At 45.9% G+C, this 18,847-nt stretch overlaps 1 protein-coding gene across 2 annotated transcripts in view; it reads left to right on the top strand.

Moving 5' to 3' along the window:
• Positions 1-18,847, top strand: part of AFF4 (ALF transcription elongation factor 4) — an 862,537-nt gene that overhangs the window by 689,655 nt on the left and 154,035 nt on the right. Inside the window, exon 18 of one of the 2 annotated variants that reach the window (XM_085618066.1) lies at positions 10,071-10,091. The exons of the other annotated variant lie outside the window; for it this stretch is intronic. Coding sequence (XP_085474192.1) covers positions 10,071-10,091 — 21 coding nt within the window. The remainder of the gene's footprint in view (positions 1-10,070; positions 10,092-18,847) is intronic. 2 annotated transcript variants of the gene reach the window in all.

Below are 18,847 nucleotides of genomic sequence, written 5' to 3'. Positions count from 1 at the left end.
CAAACTGTGGAAGGTGGCAGGGGCATTATTTAAACCAAAGGGCAGGACAGTAAACTGATAATGCTATAAACTGATAAGGTGTGTATAATGCTGTCTTTTCTTTTGCTCCTGGGGCCATGCCAATTTGCTAGTACCCTGCTGTTAAGTCAACTTAGAAATTTGGCTGCACCCAATTTGTCTATCAACTCATCTGCTCTTGGGATAGGGTGAGCATCTGTCTTGGTGACAGAGTTGAGCCCTGTATAGTCCACACAGAACCTCATGTTCGAGGCTTATGAGCTGTCGGGCGTATACTTGTTTTTTTTTTTTTGTGCATAGATCACCATCTGGTGTTGGGCTTGGATATTTGCCTTGTTTTTGTCTTGGAAGAAGTCTTTTGTAGTCACGAGGTAGGTGACTCCTCCTTAGGACGATAGTGCCCATGGGCATCGACTCCATCTCCAGATTGCGGGTTCGGATGTGACTTGCTGTGCTCCGGTTCAATATTGGTTTTGAATCTCCCTTCGACGCGCAATTCCTCTCCACTCAACGGTATTGTCTCGATCGCATTTTTTTTTCGTCGCAATCGTTTAAAACAAAACTCCTCGATGCGGGCCGTTGGACCTATCCGCGCCGACCACGCCTGTAGTCAATGGAAAGGATTCCTTTAAAAAAATGCCCCGGGTGTGGTGCTGAGTTTCCATAAACGGACTTGTACGATGTCTGTAACCTCTGCCTCTCCCTGCAGCACGAAGACAAAAAACTGGGAGGCCTGTTCATTTTTCAGGTCGAAGAAAACTATCCGTGATCGTCGGGCTCGACATCACGAAATGTCTCTGGGAAGCAGCTCGATTCAGGACATCTTCGGAGCAAATCCCAATGTCCAGCCGGAGCAACAAGTTGATGAAGACCACTCTGACTTCGAAGGCAAAACAGTCACCCTGGCTCAGCAGTCCGTGAGTACCGAAACCCCTCTCCCAACCAAAACCAAACCTAAGGCTCTGGTAATTCCCTTGCCCTCGGGCCGACATCGGCAACTTATCTCATACGCCCCGCTCTCGGACCCGGCTATGAGACCTAAACATAAGCCTTCGGGCTCGAGCCAACCCCCTTCCAGTGCTGAAAAGTCACCTTCGACACTGAAGCACAAAACTACAGATGTACCACACCCTTCTTTGTCGGCACTGAAGAGAGCCTTGCAGCCCAAGCCCTTGGCGTCGAAACATACGAAAGACAAACATTCGTACCAAAAAAATCTACGGAGCCGAAAATAACGTCGGAGTCACAAGCTCCTAGATCAAAACCTAAGGAGGCCAAGACCCCACAAAAAGCCTCAGAGACTCGGTACAAAGGACATTTTGACCCAAAATCGTCGGCACTGAAAATAGACATTTTACAAAAAAAGAGGAAAATGGACACTTCAGAGGAATATGAAATACCCTTGAAAAGAAAGGAGATGAGTACTAACACCTCCCCACCTCCTTCTCCTCCAGCTGATCCAAATCTTCTCATTTCTCCACCACATGCCCCACATATTGTTTCACCTCAAACATCAGATACTGAGGATCATCATACTGATGGGGGTGGTAATATAGATCCACATGGGGATAATAATGCACATATCATCCCACACGTTATACACCCTTGGGATGACTACAGCACAGATCCCGGACCTCTATCCATGTAGGCCATCACCACCAGATGACAATATTGGATTTGCGCAACTTATCAATAGGGCTGCCCAATACCACGGGGTACAGTTACATTCTGATCCCTCAGAGGATTATTTTTTACTCGAAACCTTTGCACCCTCACAAAAGTCCACTCACGCCTTGCCAATGTTAAAAGGCATTCTAAAAACATGCCCTAGAAGTTTTTAAGGACCTTGTCAGAGTCAGGATTCTAAACACCAGTCGATAGAAATTATAAGGCAGCTCCCAAATACCTAATTTACATTAAAGGTCAGGTCCCTTTTGATTCTCTTGTGGTGTCTAATGCACGCAAGAGGGCAAACTCGCAGAGTACATGCGACACCCCCCTCCTGATAAGGCCACGCTAGTAGATGCATCTGGTAAATGTATTGCGTCACAGGCTGCAAATCATTGGCGGATTGTCAATGCCCAAGCTTTATTGGCCAGGTAGACCGGACTCACAATGACGAGCTTGAAAAGCTCATGGAACACCTTCCTGACAAGTACAAACAAAAGGCCATCGACCTTATACAAGAGGGGAAATTGATCACAAACACCTCAATTAAATGTGCGCTTGACGCGGCTGATACTGCATCTCATGCCATTAACACTAGCATTTTGTTGTACAGGCACGCTTGGCTCAGAGTCTCTGGATTCAAACGAGGTACAATCTGCTATTCTAAATCAGCCCTTTGATCAAGGTGATACCAAAGGGGATGATGGATGGAGCGCTTGAGTAAATCAAACTCTCACCCCAGTCAACTGATCTGGTTTTAATCCATCATTTTTTAGCTCACTTCACCACCCCAGTTCAGACATGGCAATATGCAAATCAGTCTGACCCTGTGCCTCATGGGAACAGTCCAGCCCGAACTGCCAAGCCATGTCTTCCCTGGACCGGAAACTAACATCCTGGGACTGGTTTCGGGTTCATAACCCTCTTCAGCCAGGCTATCTTGAATCCAGTGGCAAAGTGAGCAAGGGACCCACGTCTGGGCATACCCTGCCAACTTAGGACGAACAAAGCGATACCAAAGGGGATGATGGACGGAGCGTTTGACAAATCAAACACCCCCAGTCAACTGATCTGGGTTTAATCCATCATCATTCTTTAGCTCTCTCCATCCCCCCAGTTCAGACATGGCCATATGCAAATCAGTCTGACCCTGTGCCTCATGGGAACAGTCCAGTCCGAACTGCCAAGCCATCTCTTCCCTGGACCGGAAACAAGCATCCTGGGACCGGTTTCAGGTTCATAACCCTCATCAGCCAGGCTATCTTGAAACCAGTGGCAAAGTGAGCAAGGGACCCACGTCTTGGCATCTTTTTGGGCCCTCAGTGGATACCTCTTTAGAAAAGATTAAAAAAGATACTGAAACTAAGTTCATGGGGGCCTTACAATTCTCTTCCCCTAGAGGCTCTTTTTGCCACTCCTTCTACAGAGCTGTCTCCAAACCCAATGGCTCAGAACACCCCTCTTTGTCCTATAAGAGCCCCACTCAACCGTCCTCCAAAGGATACTTTCGCAGAGGCTACAGAGGCAACAATGGTAAGGGAAGAGGTCGGGGCAACAATAACCGCACCTCCCCTACCACCAAACAGTGACTTCACTTTCCTCCGATCATCCCCCTCTTGTCGGGGGACGTCTCTCGCAGTTCCTACCTGTCTGGAATTCGATCACAACCGACAAGTGGGTAAGACAAATTATCCAGTATGGTTACTGCCTGCAACTCACCTCTACCCCACCAAACATTCCTCCCAAACAGCGTCCAATGTCCTCGGAACATCTAACACTTCTCAAACAGGTTCCCCCTCTATTACAAAATTATGCAATAGAACCAGGACCCTTGCCTCACCAAGGCACAGGGGCTTACTCCCACTATTTCCTAATCCCAAAAAAGGACGGATCTCTCAGGCCCATATTGGATCTCAGCTTGCTAAATCTCTACATTCAGTCGGATCGTTTCCACGATGGTCACTCTCCAACAGGTGCTCCCACTACTTCAACAGGTTGACTTTCTTTCCTCTCTCGATTTAAAGGATGCCTACTTTCATATTCTCATTTACCCCGCTCACAGGAAATATCTCCGGTTCATGGTAGATGGTTAACACTACCAATTCAAGTTCCTCCCATTCGCATTGACTACAGCACTCTGCGTCTTCACCAAGTGCCTCGCAGTAGTTGCGGCCCACTTAAGAAGACAGCACATTCATGTCTTCCCTTATCCTGATGACTGGCTCATAAAAAACAACTAACACAGCAGCTTTGTGCAACACACACACAAAAATCCAACTGCTTCGCGACTTGGGATTCACGGTAAACCTCACCAAATCCCATCTCCAACCATCCAACAGACAACAGTATCTGGGGGCTACAATAGACACTTAGTGTTCATGCAGCTAATTGGGATGATGGCCTCTTGCATTCTCATCGTTCCGTATGCACAAATCCATATGCGTCCCTTACAGGAGTGTTTGGCACGTCAGTGAAACCAGGATCAAGGTCTGCAAACAGATCTGGTGTTGGTAGACAACCACACCCATCGCTCTCTGCAGTGGTGAAACACACAGACCCTGTCTAAAGGGCGGCCGTTCCTCAACCCGGTTCCACAGGTAGTGCTAACAGCGGACACATCGCTCACCGGCTGGGGAGCTCATCTTCAATCCTTACCATTCAGGCCATATGGACCCCTCAACAAAAATAAATCCACATAAATTACCTGGAATTGTAGGGGATCTTCCTAGCGTTTAATTCTTTTCAACTCCACCTTGTAAACAAAGCTGTCCTGGTCCATACAGACAACATGACAGCAATGTATTACATACAAAAACAGGGGGCACACACTCTGCAGCTTTCGCACCTAGCTCAAAGCATATGGGAGATGGGCCATTCCCCAAAATATATATATCATTGCAGAACACCTCCCAGAGTACACAATCAAATTGCGGATCTGCTCAGTCGCCAAACACAGCAGATCCACGAATGGGAACTTGATCCTCAAGTTCTGCTTCCACTCTTTCAAATGCGGGTCCAGTAGTTCCTCATCAAATGTCGTGCCTCTTTCCCAAGCTTCTCTCTCAGAACGATGGAGAGATGGCATCCAGATCCAAGTCAACTCAACCTTGCGATCTGGCACCTGAAGTCTTAGTGTTTGGCCAACTTAACCTCCCGCCGGACTGCATGAACATCATTAAAGAGGCTAGATGTCCTAACACTAGAGCTTGCTATGCCGCAAAGTGGAAAAGATTTGTAATTTACTGTCCAAATAACAAAATCAACCCACTAGAGGTTTCTATTCCAGACATCACCTGTTACCTTTTGCATCTACAACAATGTAACCTAGCGTATACATCCATTAGACTACATCTCGCAGCAATAGCAGCCTATCTCCAAAACAGACAACACTTGTCTTCGTTTAGGGTACCAGCTATCAAGGTATTTATGAAAAGGACTTAAAAGAATAATTCCACCTAGAGTTCCACCATCTACAGTATGGAATCTAAATGTGGTACTTACCAGGCTCATGGGTCCCCCATTTGAGCCTATGCATAAATGTGAATTACAATTCCTCACCTGGAAAGTAGCTTTCATGGTTGTGATCACATCTCTCAGAAGAGTCAGTGAACGCCAGGCATTAACCATACAAGAACCATTTCTCCTAATCCATCATAACAAAGTGGTTCTTAGGACTAACCCAGAATTTCTACCTAAAGTAGTCTCTGCTTTCCACCCTAACCAGTCTGTAGAACTCCCAGTGTTTTTCCCTTAACCAGATTCAGTAGCAGAACGGGCTCTTCACACGCTAGACGAAAGAAGAGCGACACTTTACTACATTGAAAGAACAAAATCCTTTAGAAAGACTAAACTTTTTGTGGCTTTCTCCCCACCTCATAAAGGCAATCCTATCTCAAAAACGGGTATTGCAAGGTGGATTGTTAAATGCATCCAAATATGCTGTGCTAAAGCCAAACGCACCTTGACCATTCCCCTTGGGACTCACTGCACACGTAAACTAGGGGCATCTGTGGCATTCTTAGGGAACATTCCCCTAGATGACATCTGCAAAGCAGAAACTTGGTCTACACCACACACGTTCACAAAACACTGTTGTGTAGACGTGCAAGCAAAACAACAAGCTAGTGTGGGCCAGGCTGTATTGCGAACACTTTTTCAAACCACTGTAACAGATACAGGTAGCCACCGCTAAGGAGGTAACTGCTGTATAGTCTATGCACAAGTATACGATCTACAGCTCATATACCTCAAACGGAAAATGCTTCTTACCAGTATGCATCTGTTCTTGGCATGTAAAGTTGTAGATTCGTATACGCCCACCTGCCTCCCCTGATACCTCTTTCTGTTCCAGTACTATCTTACTTAGATACATTTCACATGTACATCTTTTGCTATTTCTTACTAACTCCATCATAACCCTCCATGGCAAAACAATCTGGAGATGGAGACGATGCCCATGCACACTATCGTCCTAAGGAGGAGTCACCTACCTCGTGACTACAAAAGACTTCTTCCAAGACAAAGACAAAAACAAAGTGCAAACATCCAAGCCCAACACCAGATGGTGATCTATGCACAAGTATACAAATCTACAGCTCTACATGCCAAGAACAGATGCATACTGGTAAGTGGCATTTTCCTTCTCTTTCCACCATGTGGATGAGGTTTGGGGACTAGAACCATTGGGCTGGCCCATGGGGCTCTGAGGGTTCAATAACCCCCAACTCCAGCATCTTGCTGAATTCAGCTCTGATGCTCTTCCTTGACTTGGTCAGACTGTCGATAGATTTTATTTTTGAGAGGTGAACTGTCACCAGTGTCCACATCATAGGTACACCAGTTTGCCTGACCAGGGGTCAGGGAAAAGAGCTTAGCATACTGCTGCAAGACTTGCTCGCGATCAGTCTGCTGTTGGGCAGAGAGGGTGTCTGAAAAGACAACTCCATTCACTGACTCATCTTTTGGGCTGTATGAGAGGAGGTCAGGGAGAGGTTCACTCTGTCTCCTGATCCTCATTAGTCACCATCAGCATGGTGATGTCAACCCTGTCATGGTAGAGCTTTAGGCGGTTCACATGGATAACCCTTTTGGGTGTCCTCCTTGTGCCCAGGTCAACCAAGTAGGTGACCTCACTCTTTTTTTTTTTCTAGGATAGGGAAAGGGCCACTCTATCTGTCCTGGAGAGCCCTTGGTGCCACTGGCTCCAACCACCACAGCTTTTGCCCAGGTTGAAATTCAACCAGTGCAGCTTTTTGGTCATACCAGTGCTTCTGAAGCTCCTGGCTGGCCTCAAGATTTTTGGATGCCTTTTCCATGTACTCAGCCATTCTGGACCTTAGGCCAAGCACATAGTCCACATATCTTGTTTGGGTTCTTGGAGAGGCTTCTCCCAACCCTCTTTTACAAGACAGAGTGGTCCCCTCACAGGATGGCCAAACAGAAGTTCAAAGGGGGAAAACCCTACTCCCTTCTGTGGCAGGGAGGGTAAGAGGACATCCCATCTGCTTTTGAGTTTTTCAGGGAGCCCCGTAATCATGCCTTTCAATGTCTGGTTGAATCTCTCAACAAGGCCAATGGTTTGTGGGTGATGCGGTGTAGTAAACTTGTACTGCACTCCACACACTTTCCACGTATGTTTTAGGTAAACAGACATGAAGTTCCTTAGGGAACCCTGCCCTGGTGAAGACACCAATGAGGGCTTTGGCTACTGCAGGAGCTGTAGTAGTCCTTAGGGGAATTGCTTCATGGTACCTAGTGGCATGATCCACTACCACTAGAATGAATTTGTTCCCTGATGCTGTGGGAGGTTCAAGTGGGCCCACTATGTCCACACCTACCTTTTCAAAGGGGACCCCCACCACAGGTAGTGGTATCAGGGGGGCCTTGGAGAGGCCACCTGCCTTGCCACTGGCCTGACAGGTGACACAGGAGCTGACAAACTCCTTTACTTTCTGGTGCATCTGGGGCCAGTAAAAGTGACTGACTAGCATTTCCCAAGTCTTGGTTGGGCCCAGATGACCAGCTAGGGGAATGTCATGAGCTAACGTTAGGAGAAACTCCCTGTACCTCTGAGGCACTACCACTTGCCTAGTGGCTCCAGGTTTTGGGTCTCTGGCCCCAGTGTAGAGTAGTCCCTCTTCCCAATAAGCTCTGTGGGTACCACTGGCATCTCCCTTTGCCTATGCATCAGCTTGCTGCCTCAAGCTTTCAAGAGTTGGACAGTCCTTCTGTCCAAGGCACAGCTCTTCCCTAGAGGGGTCCACCTGGGCCTAAGCGTTCAACCTGGTAAGGGTCAAGCTCCATGGGCTCCGTTCCCTCTGGGGCGTCCAAGTCCTCTCCCTGAGGAGAGGCGTCCTGATCCTTTTGCTGTACAGAAGCTGGTTCCCCAGTCATCTTACCTTTTCTCTTGGAAGGTTGAGCCATACTTTCAGGCTCCAACACTTCTTTTTCACCCTGTCCCTTGCTCTGTGCTCTTGTTTTTACACACACCAATTCAGGGATGTCCAGCATTGCTGCATGGGTTTTCAGTTCAACCTCAGCCCATGCTGAGGTTTCCAGGTCATTGCCAAGCAGACATGCAGCAAGTAGCTTTAGAGCGACCACTAACTGTTTCAGGCCAGTAAACCCCCCGCAAGTGGTAACACTGTCCGCATTGGTGACTGGGTAAGTTCTCCCAATCAAGTATTGCTCAGGGGAAACCAGTGTCTCTCTCACCGTAGTGACACTGGCACCTGTATCCCTCAGAGCATCTATCCTAGTTCCATTAATCCAAGGGATTGTAAGTTATTTTTTAAGTTGGGTGACCACACAGCTAGAGTGGCAAACTCAACTTCCCATTTTGAAACTAGAACTGCTTCGGTCTGCAGCCCGATTTGCTCTTGGCACACTGTTGATCCTATCTGGAAACTTGCTACCCCAGATGTAGCTATAGTAGGACTAGGGGCCTTCTTGTTTCAGCAGCTCCAGTTAAGTGTCCTAACTTCTTACAGTTGTTACACTAGACCTTTGAAGGATCAATGTTATTTCCCCTGTACCTATTAATGGACTGGGAAGAGTTTTGGGACCCAACCCCCTGTGCAGGTTTTTGTGGCCCTTTTGACGACCCAGGCTTCTTATCTTGGAGATTCTCACCACCTTTCCCCTGGGGACGTTTCTTTTAGTCACCCCCAGTGGTTGTTTGTCACTCTTGTATTGACCCAGTGATCTGCCTTCTTTCCCAATTCTTTGGGAGAAATTAGACCTAGGTCCACCAAATGCTGATGTAACTTTTCATTAGTGCAATTACTTAAAATGTGTTCTTTCATAAACATATTGTAATCATGCACATTGTGCCCAGTTAACCAGCCATCTAGTGTTTTAACTGAGAAGCCTACAAAGTCAATCCATGATAGATTTTGGGTCTTGTGAGCCCCCCTGAATCTAATTCTATATTCGTCAGTTGTGAGTCAAAATCCCTCAGAGTTCTCTTCATGAGGTCATATGACTCCGCATATGCCCCAGAAAGGTCAGGAGTTTGTCTCTGCAGTTACTGGAGAACAGTTCCCAAAGGAGTGCCCCCCAGTGTGACTTCTTCACTTTTCTCATTTCACAAGCCCTCTCAAAGGCTGTGAACCATTTTGTGATATCATCACTCTTTATTTAGGGCCAATCCCTTTTAGGGATTTTAGGATCATAAGATTGCTCTTTCTCCTTACTTAGTAAATTGCTGCCACCATGGATGGGTGCTAGGTCCATCTCACTCCTCCTCCTCCTCCTCCTCCTCCTCCTCCTCCTCCTCCTCCTCCTCCTCCTCCTCGGGATGGGGACCCATGGTTGTTTTTAATTTTACATAGCGACCTTCTTACCTCCTTGAAAGACAAGTAAAGGTAAGGGGTGAGGTCAAGCTGCTCAACCCTGTCCTCTGTCATTGTGGTTATTTTCACTAATAGCTGGGTTCTTATGTTGAGAGATTGTTAAAAAACTTCTAACAATTAACTACAGTGACTTTTTATTTCTAAAATTCTAAAGGTACTTAACCTAGGCCCTAACAAGACTTTTAGTAATTTTGCAAAAAATGCCAATTTGAAAAAAATCAGAATTCTAAAGACAATTTAAGAGTTCTGTTGTGTGATCAGGTGGTAACCAAGTAGTCAAACAAATGCAAAGTTGTGTATCCCACCGCTGATCCACCAATGTAGGAAGCTGGCTCTGTATATACTATACCATAGAGAGAGAGAACCTTTACTCTCTATTTGTGGTAGTGTGGTCTAGCAGTAAGGCAGTATCAGAGGATAGTGTTAAGCATTTGTTGTACACACTCAGTCAGCAAATCATATCACACACTCAAAGACTGAACTTCAGACCAATTGTTTTTGTATAAAAATATTCTTTATTTTATTTTCTAGAACCAAGCAAGCCTGGCACAGGTAAGCAATAAGTACTTTACAGTAGTAATGCAATTGAGCAGTTTGAATGATAATGGTATATGCACTTTGATTTAAAGTATGGATGCAGAGAAATGCAAAACTTAGTAAATGCATTACATAGACTTGAATAAGCTTTTTAGTAAAATAGCAGGTAACTTACTTTTGAGATTACTAGGCTTACACAGAGTAGTATACCTAGATACTACTCTGGGACATTACCTGAAAATGGGGAAGTAAAATCGTTTTTGTTAATGCAATTTTAAAGAATTTCTTTAGTTTCTCAAATTCCACACTTAGAAACTTTTCACAGAAAAACAGTCAATGTTATCCTATGGAGGAAAATAGGGTTATCGGTTTGGAGGTAAATAATCAGACTTTGGAGTTGAGGTTCTGGGGTTAGAACAAGGGTTCCCCCAGGGTCAAGGATGCACTCTCGTTACACCCTCAGCGGCACTAGGGCGGCCGGGTGCAGTGTGTTGAGGCCCTATGGTATCCAATGGGGGATAGGGGCCCTCCAGTTGGTGGCTGCTGGCAAGCAGGCCACTGGGTTGTAGGAGCGAGCTCCTGGACGTTAGCTCAGGGCAAATGGGTAAACAAATTAGCACCAATGGTGCACCCTCAGCGGCACGAGGGCGGCCAGGTGCAGGGTGCTGTTTTGAGGTCGGATGCCCTGTTTCCAATGGAGAACCTCTGGTTTGCAAAAGCACTGCAGGGAGGGAGACAAAGGACTTCTGGGTGCGGCCACTACTTCGAGAGGTAAGTTGGGAAGTTAGGGGTTCGTTAGGCACCGTCGGTTTGGGCACACAACGCCGTGGGGTGTCTGGTGCAGGGGTGCCTTTTGGGGTCGGATCTTCTTACCAGCTCCTGGTCGCAGTTTGGGGGGCCTTCTGGATTTAGGCTGAAGGCGTCAGCTAGAGGCTTGAGGCAGGTCAGTGGTTGGCGGATCTCGGTTCAGGATTGCCGGCGTGACCCCCTCATGGTGTTTGCCCACTCAAGCTTGGGCCGTGGACAGCAAATGCAGACTGGAGCGGATTTGCGGTCTCAGGCTGCTGCCAGAGGTTGCAGTTGAACAAATCCGGTGTTCACAGGAGAAGCATCTTTGGAAGTGAAGGCAGGCAGGTCCTCCGGGTTTTTTGAGGCTGCTGGCTGCAGGACACACCAGGATTTTGCAGGAGCAGGTTCGAGGGGGAGATAGGCCGGTAGGGCTGGGGCCAAGTCAGTGGGCGTCTTCCTCTTGTTAGCTGCTGCTCGGCTGTTCAGTCCTCCTTCTTTTCTTCTGGTTTCTTGTGTGGATCTGAGGAAGCAAGGTTCAGGGGTGCCCCTAAGTACTAGATTTAGGGGCATTACAGGTAGGTGAAAGGCAGGGACCAACAGGTCCTTTCCCTGTGGTGGGTACACCCCCTTTTATGCCACACTCCAGTGGGAGGGGGGCATTTGCCTGTCCCTGGTTGGCTGAGTCCCCCCCTCTTCAAGATGGTGTGGACTGAGAGTTGTGCTTCACCACGCCTCCCCCACCTGAGGGGTAGAGTTGGCAGAGGTGGGCACACCTCTCTCTCATTTTTCCCGCCGGTTCTCCTGCCCAAAGTGGGGGTCAGAACCAGTGGGGACCAGTTGCTGAAAGCAGCAATTGGCCTGGGGAAGCTCACAAAGGCGGCAAGCTTTTGAAACATCCCCTTTGTGAACTCTGCCCACCCTGGGGGAGGAGATTTGGCATCTCGGCCCAGGATGTGCATTGTTTCAGGCCCCGGAGAGCAGCAGGCTCTCGACCCAGGGTTCCAGAAACATGTCTGGTGGTGGCAGCCACTTAGCCAGGGCACTAGAGGTGGGTTGGTTTTCAGGGGCCCTCTGTGTGCATTTTTCATTAAATCTCACACTGGCATCAGTGTGGGTTTAATGTGCTGAGAAGTTTGATACCAAACTTCTCAGTTTTCAGTGTAGCCAATATGGTGCTGTGGAGTTCGTAATGACAAACTCCCAGCACCATATACTCTTAATGGCAGCACTGCACTACCAATGTCTAAGAATGGACCTATGCACTGTAGGGTTACAGGGCTCATGCACCTGTACCCTCACCACTGGTATAGTGCACCCAGCTAGAGGGGCGACTGATCTATGCCAGGGCAGTGGGTTGTAGGCATGGCACACAGGGATGTGTGCCATTTCGACTCTTCACTTTGTTCTGCAACAAAACACGCAGCCTAGGACTAGAACTTTAATGCAATATCTTCGCGACTCAGATGCCCAGGTCATCATCCTTCAAGAGACACATTTGATCCAGTCTGAAATCGATGCCCTGGTTAAAGGGAATAAATGGATTGATTTTATGATATCGACCTCCCAATATATGACTTCCCGAGGAGTGGCATTGATTTTCAAAAAGCAGCTTAGGGCCAGGGTATTGGACTTTAAGGTGGATCCTGCGGGAAGATGGGTTATTGCTTCTCTGGTAATCTGGTAATCATGGATGCTTGTTTTACTCTTGTTGGTTATTATGGCCCCAATCTTGACGACCCTACATCTTTGGAAGTGATTTTTTTCTCACCTTTTGTCCTTCCCTGAACCAGTTATATTGGCTGGTGATTTCAATATTGTTTTGGATCCAGTTTTGGATAAATCCCACAACAATAGATCCCGTATTCCTTCGAAATCAAGATCTTTTTTTGTTGAATGAAATGAGACAATACGGGTATGTCGATATTTGGAGATTAAGGGCCGGGCAGCAGCAGGGGGTGTCTTTTAGAAATTATAAATATAACCATCAGTCTAGGATAGATTTTATATTAATTAACCATAGTCTATCCGACTCAGTTAAGGACATCTGTTATCTCCCATTACATCTATCTGATCATTCTGCTGTTATCCTGGAACTTGTGGTTTCTACTTCTGATGAAGTAAGGACTTGGTCTTTTGACCGTACTTTACTCTCTCACCCTGAAGATGTCACTTTTTTTAAATCAGAAGTGAGGTCTTTTTTAGAGTTGAATGTGGGCTCTGCAGAACCCGGTGTGGTCTGGGACTCACGTAAAGCCGTTTTGAGGGGTCTTATCACAGGTAGGATGTCATATAGAAGGAGGGAGTATAGAGAGGCTATTGCCTTAGTCGAGGCGAATCTGACTAAAACGCAGGCTGATATCGACGCCAACTTCGCTTCTACAGATGCTGTTTTAGCACCTTTGCGGTCTATATTATTGACTTTAAAGGGCCAACTGACCTCGATCCTTAACCGGCGGCTTCAGGAAAGATGGGAAGCCAGTAAAATAGCACATTTTCAGTATGGAGAATGTGCTCGCAAGTTGTTGGCATGGAAAGTAAAAACTGGTCAGGTTCGTAATAACATTGACCAGATCATTGTCAATAACGTCCCTCTTTCTTCTGATGCAGATATTAGAGCAGCATTCAGAGACTACTATCAAGGCATTTACCATGAAGATAAGATTTTGGATACTGTTATGGTTAATGATTGGCTCGGGAAAATAGATCTACCAAAACTTTCCGTTGATCAGTCAGCAATACTGGATAGTAAAATCTCGGAAGAGGAGGTGAGGAAAGCCATCCAGGATGCCAAGAAAGGCAAGGCGTCTGGGCTTGATGGGCTGCCTGCTGAAATATATAAATCCTTAGAACAGGAACTTGTCCTTTTTTTGGTTGTATTGTTTAATCAAATTCTGTTGGATGGAGTATCTCCACCTGCGTCATGGGATAATGCATCCATAACGGTTATTTTGAAACCAGGGAAGTCTTCAACAGCCTGTGGCTCTTATAGACCTATCTCTATTTTGAATGGAGACTATAAGATCTTTGCCTTCATTCTTTCAAAGAGATTGGCCTTGGTCGCTCCTTCCATTTTACAAACTGACCAGAAGGGATTTATTAAGGGGCGACAGCTTTTTTAATTGACTTTTGATTTGATCGGATCAATTGATATGGCATGTATGAAGTCTTTGCCCTTGGCGGTTGTCACGCTGGATGCCACCAAGGCCTTTGACAGAGTCTATTGGTTGTATCTGTCGGAGGCCTTGGCAAAGTTTCGCGTGGGGGATAGATTTCGTCAGGCGATTGGTCTTCTCTATCAGAACCCTAGGGCTCGCGTTTTGGTAAATGGTATACTCTCTGACTCATTTGACATCTCGAGGGGTACTAGACAGGGCTGCCCTCTCTCCCCGCTCCTGTTCGATTTGTATGCTGAACCTTTTGCCCAGATTTTGAGGGATAGTGTTAACATCAAGGCATTTGCGTACAGGGGCTGGGAGAGAAAGGTGGCCCTCTACGCTGACGATATCCTTATATTTACCTCTGATCTGCAAGAGGCCCTCCCAGTAATATTTAAGTTGGCCTCGGAGTTTGGGATGGTCTCTGGATATGAAATTAATACTCTGAAAACTGAGATGATGACCTGGAATATTGACCATAGTACCTTTAACGCTGAAATTAGGCCGGCGAGTCGGATGAGATACTTCGGTTTGGATATAGTAGCTGATCTTGACCAGATTACCACTATTAATTTTGCAAAAGTTGCTAAGGAATGTCGTAAGTTGCTCCAGACCTGGGTTCATCTCCCACTCTCCCTACTGGGTAGGGTCAGTCTTGTTAAAATGTCCATCTTACCTAAAGTCTCCTTTTTGTTCAATACGATACCCTTATATTTTGATCCCGCTTCCATCAGAAAATTGCAGTCTGACATTAGCACTTTTATCTGAAATAAACATCTTCCAAGAATTTCCTGGAAAAAAATCAGGAGGCGTAGGGAAAAAGGAGGGCTTGCTGCTCCTGATCTCCAGGCTTATGCCTGGGCTTTCCAGCTATCACATGCCAGGATCCTATTAAAGAGCCCAGTAGGCTATGGAGTACGGTCCCTTTATTCAATGTTATTGGACGTAGAAGGGGTAAGTCAGTCAGGGTTTCTTTTTAAATTTGGAAACACCAAGTTCTTCAAAAAAATTAAATTGAACATTTTAAGGGGTATGGCCAGAATATGGGCACAGATGTTTAAAACAATTAAAGTTGGGTACTATGGAAGCAGGACACCGTTGTGGGACCTTCCTGACGGTCCAGCCTGGTTAGGGGATGCATTAGCGGTACCTATGAGAGAGGTTGGCTTGGAGGAGTGGGGTAACCTATTTGTTGACGGGGAGTTGTTACCCTGGGAGTATTTTTGTGCTAAAATTGGTCCAAACTTCTCCAGGCCTAAGTATCTTCAAATATCAAGCTGGTCTCGAGCATACTCAGTTCAACCTCCACACGGTGTTAAATTTCCCTTGGGTGCATATAGTCATCTCATAATGCTTTTGGTAGATAAGCCGCCTGCCAAGAAGGAAATTTCACTGTGGTATAATTTAATCTTTGAGGAATCGGATGGAACTTTTACATTGCCAGAGGAACTTTGGTCTCGCCACGTCACCAATTCCGATTTACAACATCTTTGGAATACGTCTTGTACGATGATGTGGGATATTGTCAAACCTGCATGGTTACGCAGGAACCATCTTTTCACCATTCATCGAGCTTACTACTCACCCCTTCGTCTCTCTAAATTTTCCGAGGGGGAATAGTGTGGCCTGTGCGAAGTGTGGTCTGGTGGCTGCTTCCGATGTCCACATGTTCTTTGAGTGCCCGCATTTGTCCCTATTTTGGGAAGCCATTAGTAAAAGCCTGTCACTTTCGGTTGGAGTTAACATTACCCTGGATTTAACATCAGTAATTTTTGGTTGTCATCAAGGGGTCCCCTCCTCGGCTAAAAAGCTTATTTTTTATGCCATCCTGCTAGCAAGGAGGGAGATATGTAGGAAGTGGAAGGACCCTTTATCTCCTTCTATTTATGACTGGTATGCTTCTACCCTGCTGATCTCTAAGCTAGACCTGGCTAGATCTGGTAATCCAGATCCAAGATCTTTCTGGCATCTCCTGAATTGGGTTCATTGAGTATCTTCTTTTTTTTTTTTCCCTGGTCCAATGAATAAGCCATTAACCCCATTCTGGGGGTTACCTGCTTCATGGTGCTAAGTTTAGCACCTTGGCTGGATTTTAGCTACTGCCTGTCCGGTTATGAATTAGTAATCATTGCTGGGTGAAACATTGCTGCTGAGGGGTTAGTCTTCTCATTACATTACTGCCCCAACCAGTCTTAGTAACTGAGGCAGCACAATGTGTGTAATCCTGTAAGATTGCATTTTGAAACTTGAGTGGCAGATGAGGACAAAAAAAAAAAACACGCAGCCTGCAAAGGCAGTGTTTGTGTGTAGTGGTACAGGACCTCTAAGGGTGGCACAATAAGTGCTGGAGCCCTTAGGGGCCTTCTCTAGTCACAGTGCCCTGGATACCTGTGGTACCATTTACCAGGGGCTGACCTCTGGCCAGAGATGCCAATTGGGTTTAGGCTTCAATGCAGTTTTAGGTAAAGAACATAGGCTCTGGGTACCTGATAAGCAGGAGCCCAGGGCACACTCAAAAGTACATCAGCAATTCAGCAAAAAGTGGGGGCAACAATGCAGAAAGAGGGCACTTTCTCACAAGAGCTTCTTCAGAAGACATGTCATAAAGAGACTCCTAGAGGGATCTAAAAACATTGCACCCCCAAGGACATCTCCAGCCCCCATGTGGAGTTTAAATTGAGTCATCACACAACTTACGACAGAACTATTTGAGCCCATGCATAAAGCACACCTCAAACACATCACTTTAAAAACAGCATTCCTAATAGTCATTACATCCTTACGAAGAGTAAGTGAGCTACAAGCATTAGCCATAGAAGAACCATACATTCAAATCCATAAAGTCAAAGCTATCCTAAGAACTAATCCTCAGTTCTTAACAAAAGTCGTGTCCAAGTATCACTTGAATCAAAGCATTCTTCTACCAGTCTTCTTCAAAGACCCACAAACAAAATGGGAAAAGAGCCTCCATACCCTGGATGTAAGGAGGGCTTTACTGTACTATCTACAATGAACAGAACAAGCTTGCAAAGGCACACAGCTGTGTGTTGCTTTCTCACATACCAAGACAGAAACATCTGTCTCAAAGGCAACTATTGCACAATGCATAGTCCAAACCATCAACTATGCTATGCCACCGCAGGGAAAACCTTAAGCGTAGAGCCAAAAGTTCACTCAACTAGGAAAATAAAAAAGGAGCAACTCTAGCATTCATGGCCAATGTGCCGATAGACACTGTGTTCTGCAGCAACATGAGCGTCCCCACACACTTTCACCAAGCATTACTGTGTGGACATACAAATGAATAAGGAAGCACAAGTAGGACAAAAGGTACTTCAACACTTGTTCACAAAGTCTTTCTCTTATCACAGCCTCTCCAAGAAAGGAGAAACCGCTACGTAATCTGAAGCACAGCATGTGTATCCATAAAAGGATTCACGCTGCAAAACGAAATGGTCACTTACCAGTAGGAGTAGTTTTGCAGCTTAAAGAGTTTTCTGCATTCACATGCGACCCACCGAGCCTCCCCTACATGGAATGCAAGCAGGTTGAGAACTAAAACTAACAATTGACTAAAGTACCATCTAAAAGACTATAAGACTGAAACACACAAAAAAGAATCGGAAGAAGACTACTACGCACAACGACCTCCAGGGCGCTGTCTGACGTCACGCAGGGGACGGACCTGGAACCAAATGGTGGTCGACGCCCAAAACACACAAGAATACCCAAGAAAACAGACTATTCCGGGCCCAACCACTAGATGGCGGAATGATGCACAGCATGTGAATCCAGAAAACTCTTCAAGCTACAAAACTACTCCTACTGGTAAGTAACCATTTTGTTTTCTCCTATAGGACTTCATTGACTGTTTATCTTTGAAAATACTTTTAAGTATGGAGTTGGTTTGTATGAAAACCACGAAAAACTGCAAATTTACAAACACTGAGTTATTTATCTATTCTTTAGGAAATGTCCCAGTGTGGTATCTAGGCATATCACACTGAGTAGAAAAAGTAACTTAAAAAGTAACCTGAAAAGTAACGTACAAAGTAATCTCAAAATTAACTGTAAAGTAATTTTGACTGTTGACTTACCTGTAAACAAACCAATTGCAATGAATTGCATTTCAATTGTATTCAACCGCATTATACCTGCAAAATATTATTTCACTTACCTGCACCAGGCCTGGCTTGGTTCTAGGGAATAAAATACAACTAAATAATAATTTTATACAAACAAGTTGGTCTGAGTTCAGTCTTTGAGTGTGTGACATCATTTCTTGCCTGAGTGTGTACAATAAATGCTTAACGCTACCCTCTGATAAAGCCTTACTGCTCGCCCACACTACCACAAATAGTAAAGTATTGTCTACTTTTACCTCTGCTGCCTTTGGGATTTCACTTGACTGTGCACACTATACCTTACTTCGGTATAGTATATACAGAGCCAGCTTCCTACAGGGGATGTATCTCTTATGGGGTGGGGTGTACACCTACAGAACCTGACTGTTCAAGGCCAACGCAAACCCAGTTACCGGGGTCTCCACCTCAACAATCTAGAGCTGCTAGCTGACCATTTAGCCCTGAAGGCCTTCCTTCCCCCCTCATTGTGGACAAGATAGTCCGCGACAAACATGAAAGCCATGTATTACCTACACTGACGGGGAGGCGCTCTCTCTCCCTAGCTTTCTCATCTAGCCCCGACCATTTGGCGCTGATCTGTCAATCACAGAATTTATCTGCTGGCAAAGTACCTTCCTGGGCTGGGCAATGACTTTTCCGACCTCCTCAATAGACTGCAGCAGCAAGTCCACAAGTGAGAATT

This window comes from Triturus cristatus, chromosome 7 (genome assembly GCF_964204655.1).
Source record: "Triturus cristatus chromosome 7, aTriCri1.1, whole genome shotgun sequence".
In the NCBI taxonomy this organism is placed as follows: domain Eukaryota; kingdom Metazoa; phylum Chordata; class Amphibia; order Caudata; family Salamandridae; genus Triturus; species Triturus cristatus.
The sequence above is the reverse complement of the archived record's forward strand: the minus strand, read 5'-3'. Positions and strand labels throughout refer to the sequence as shown.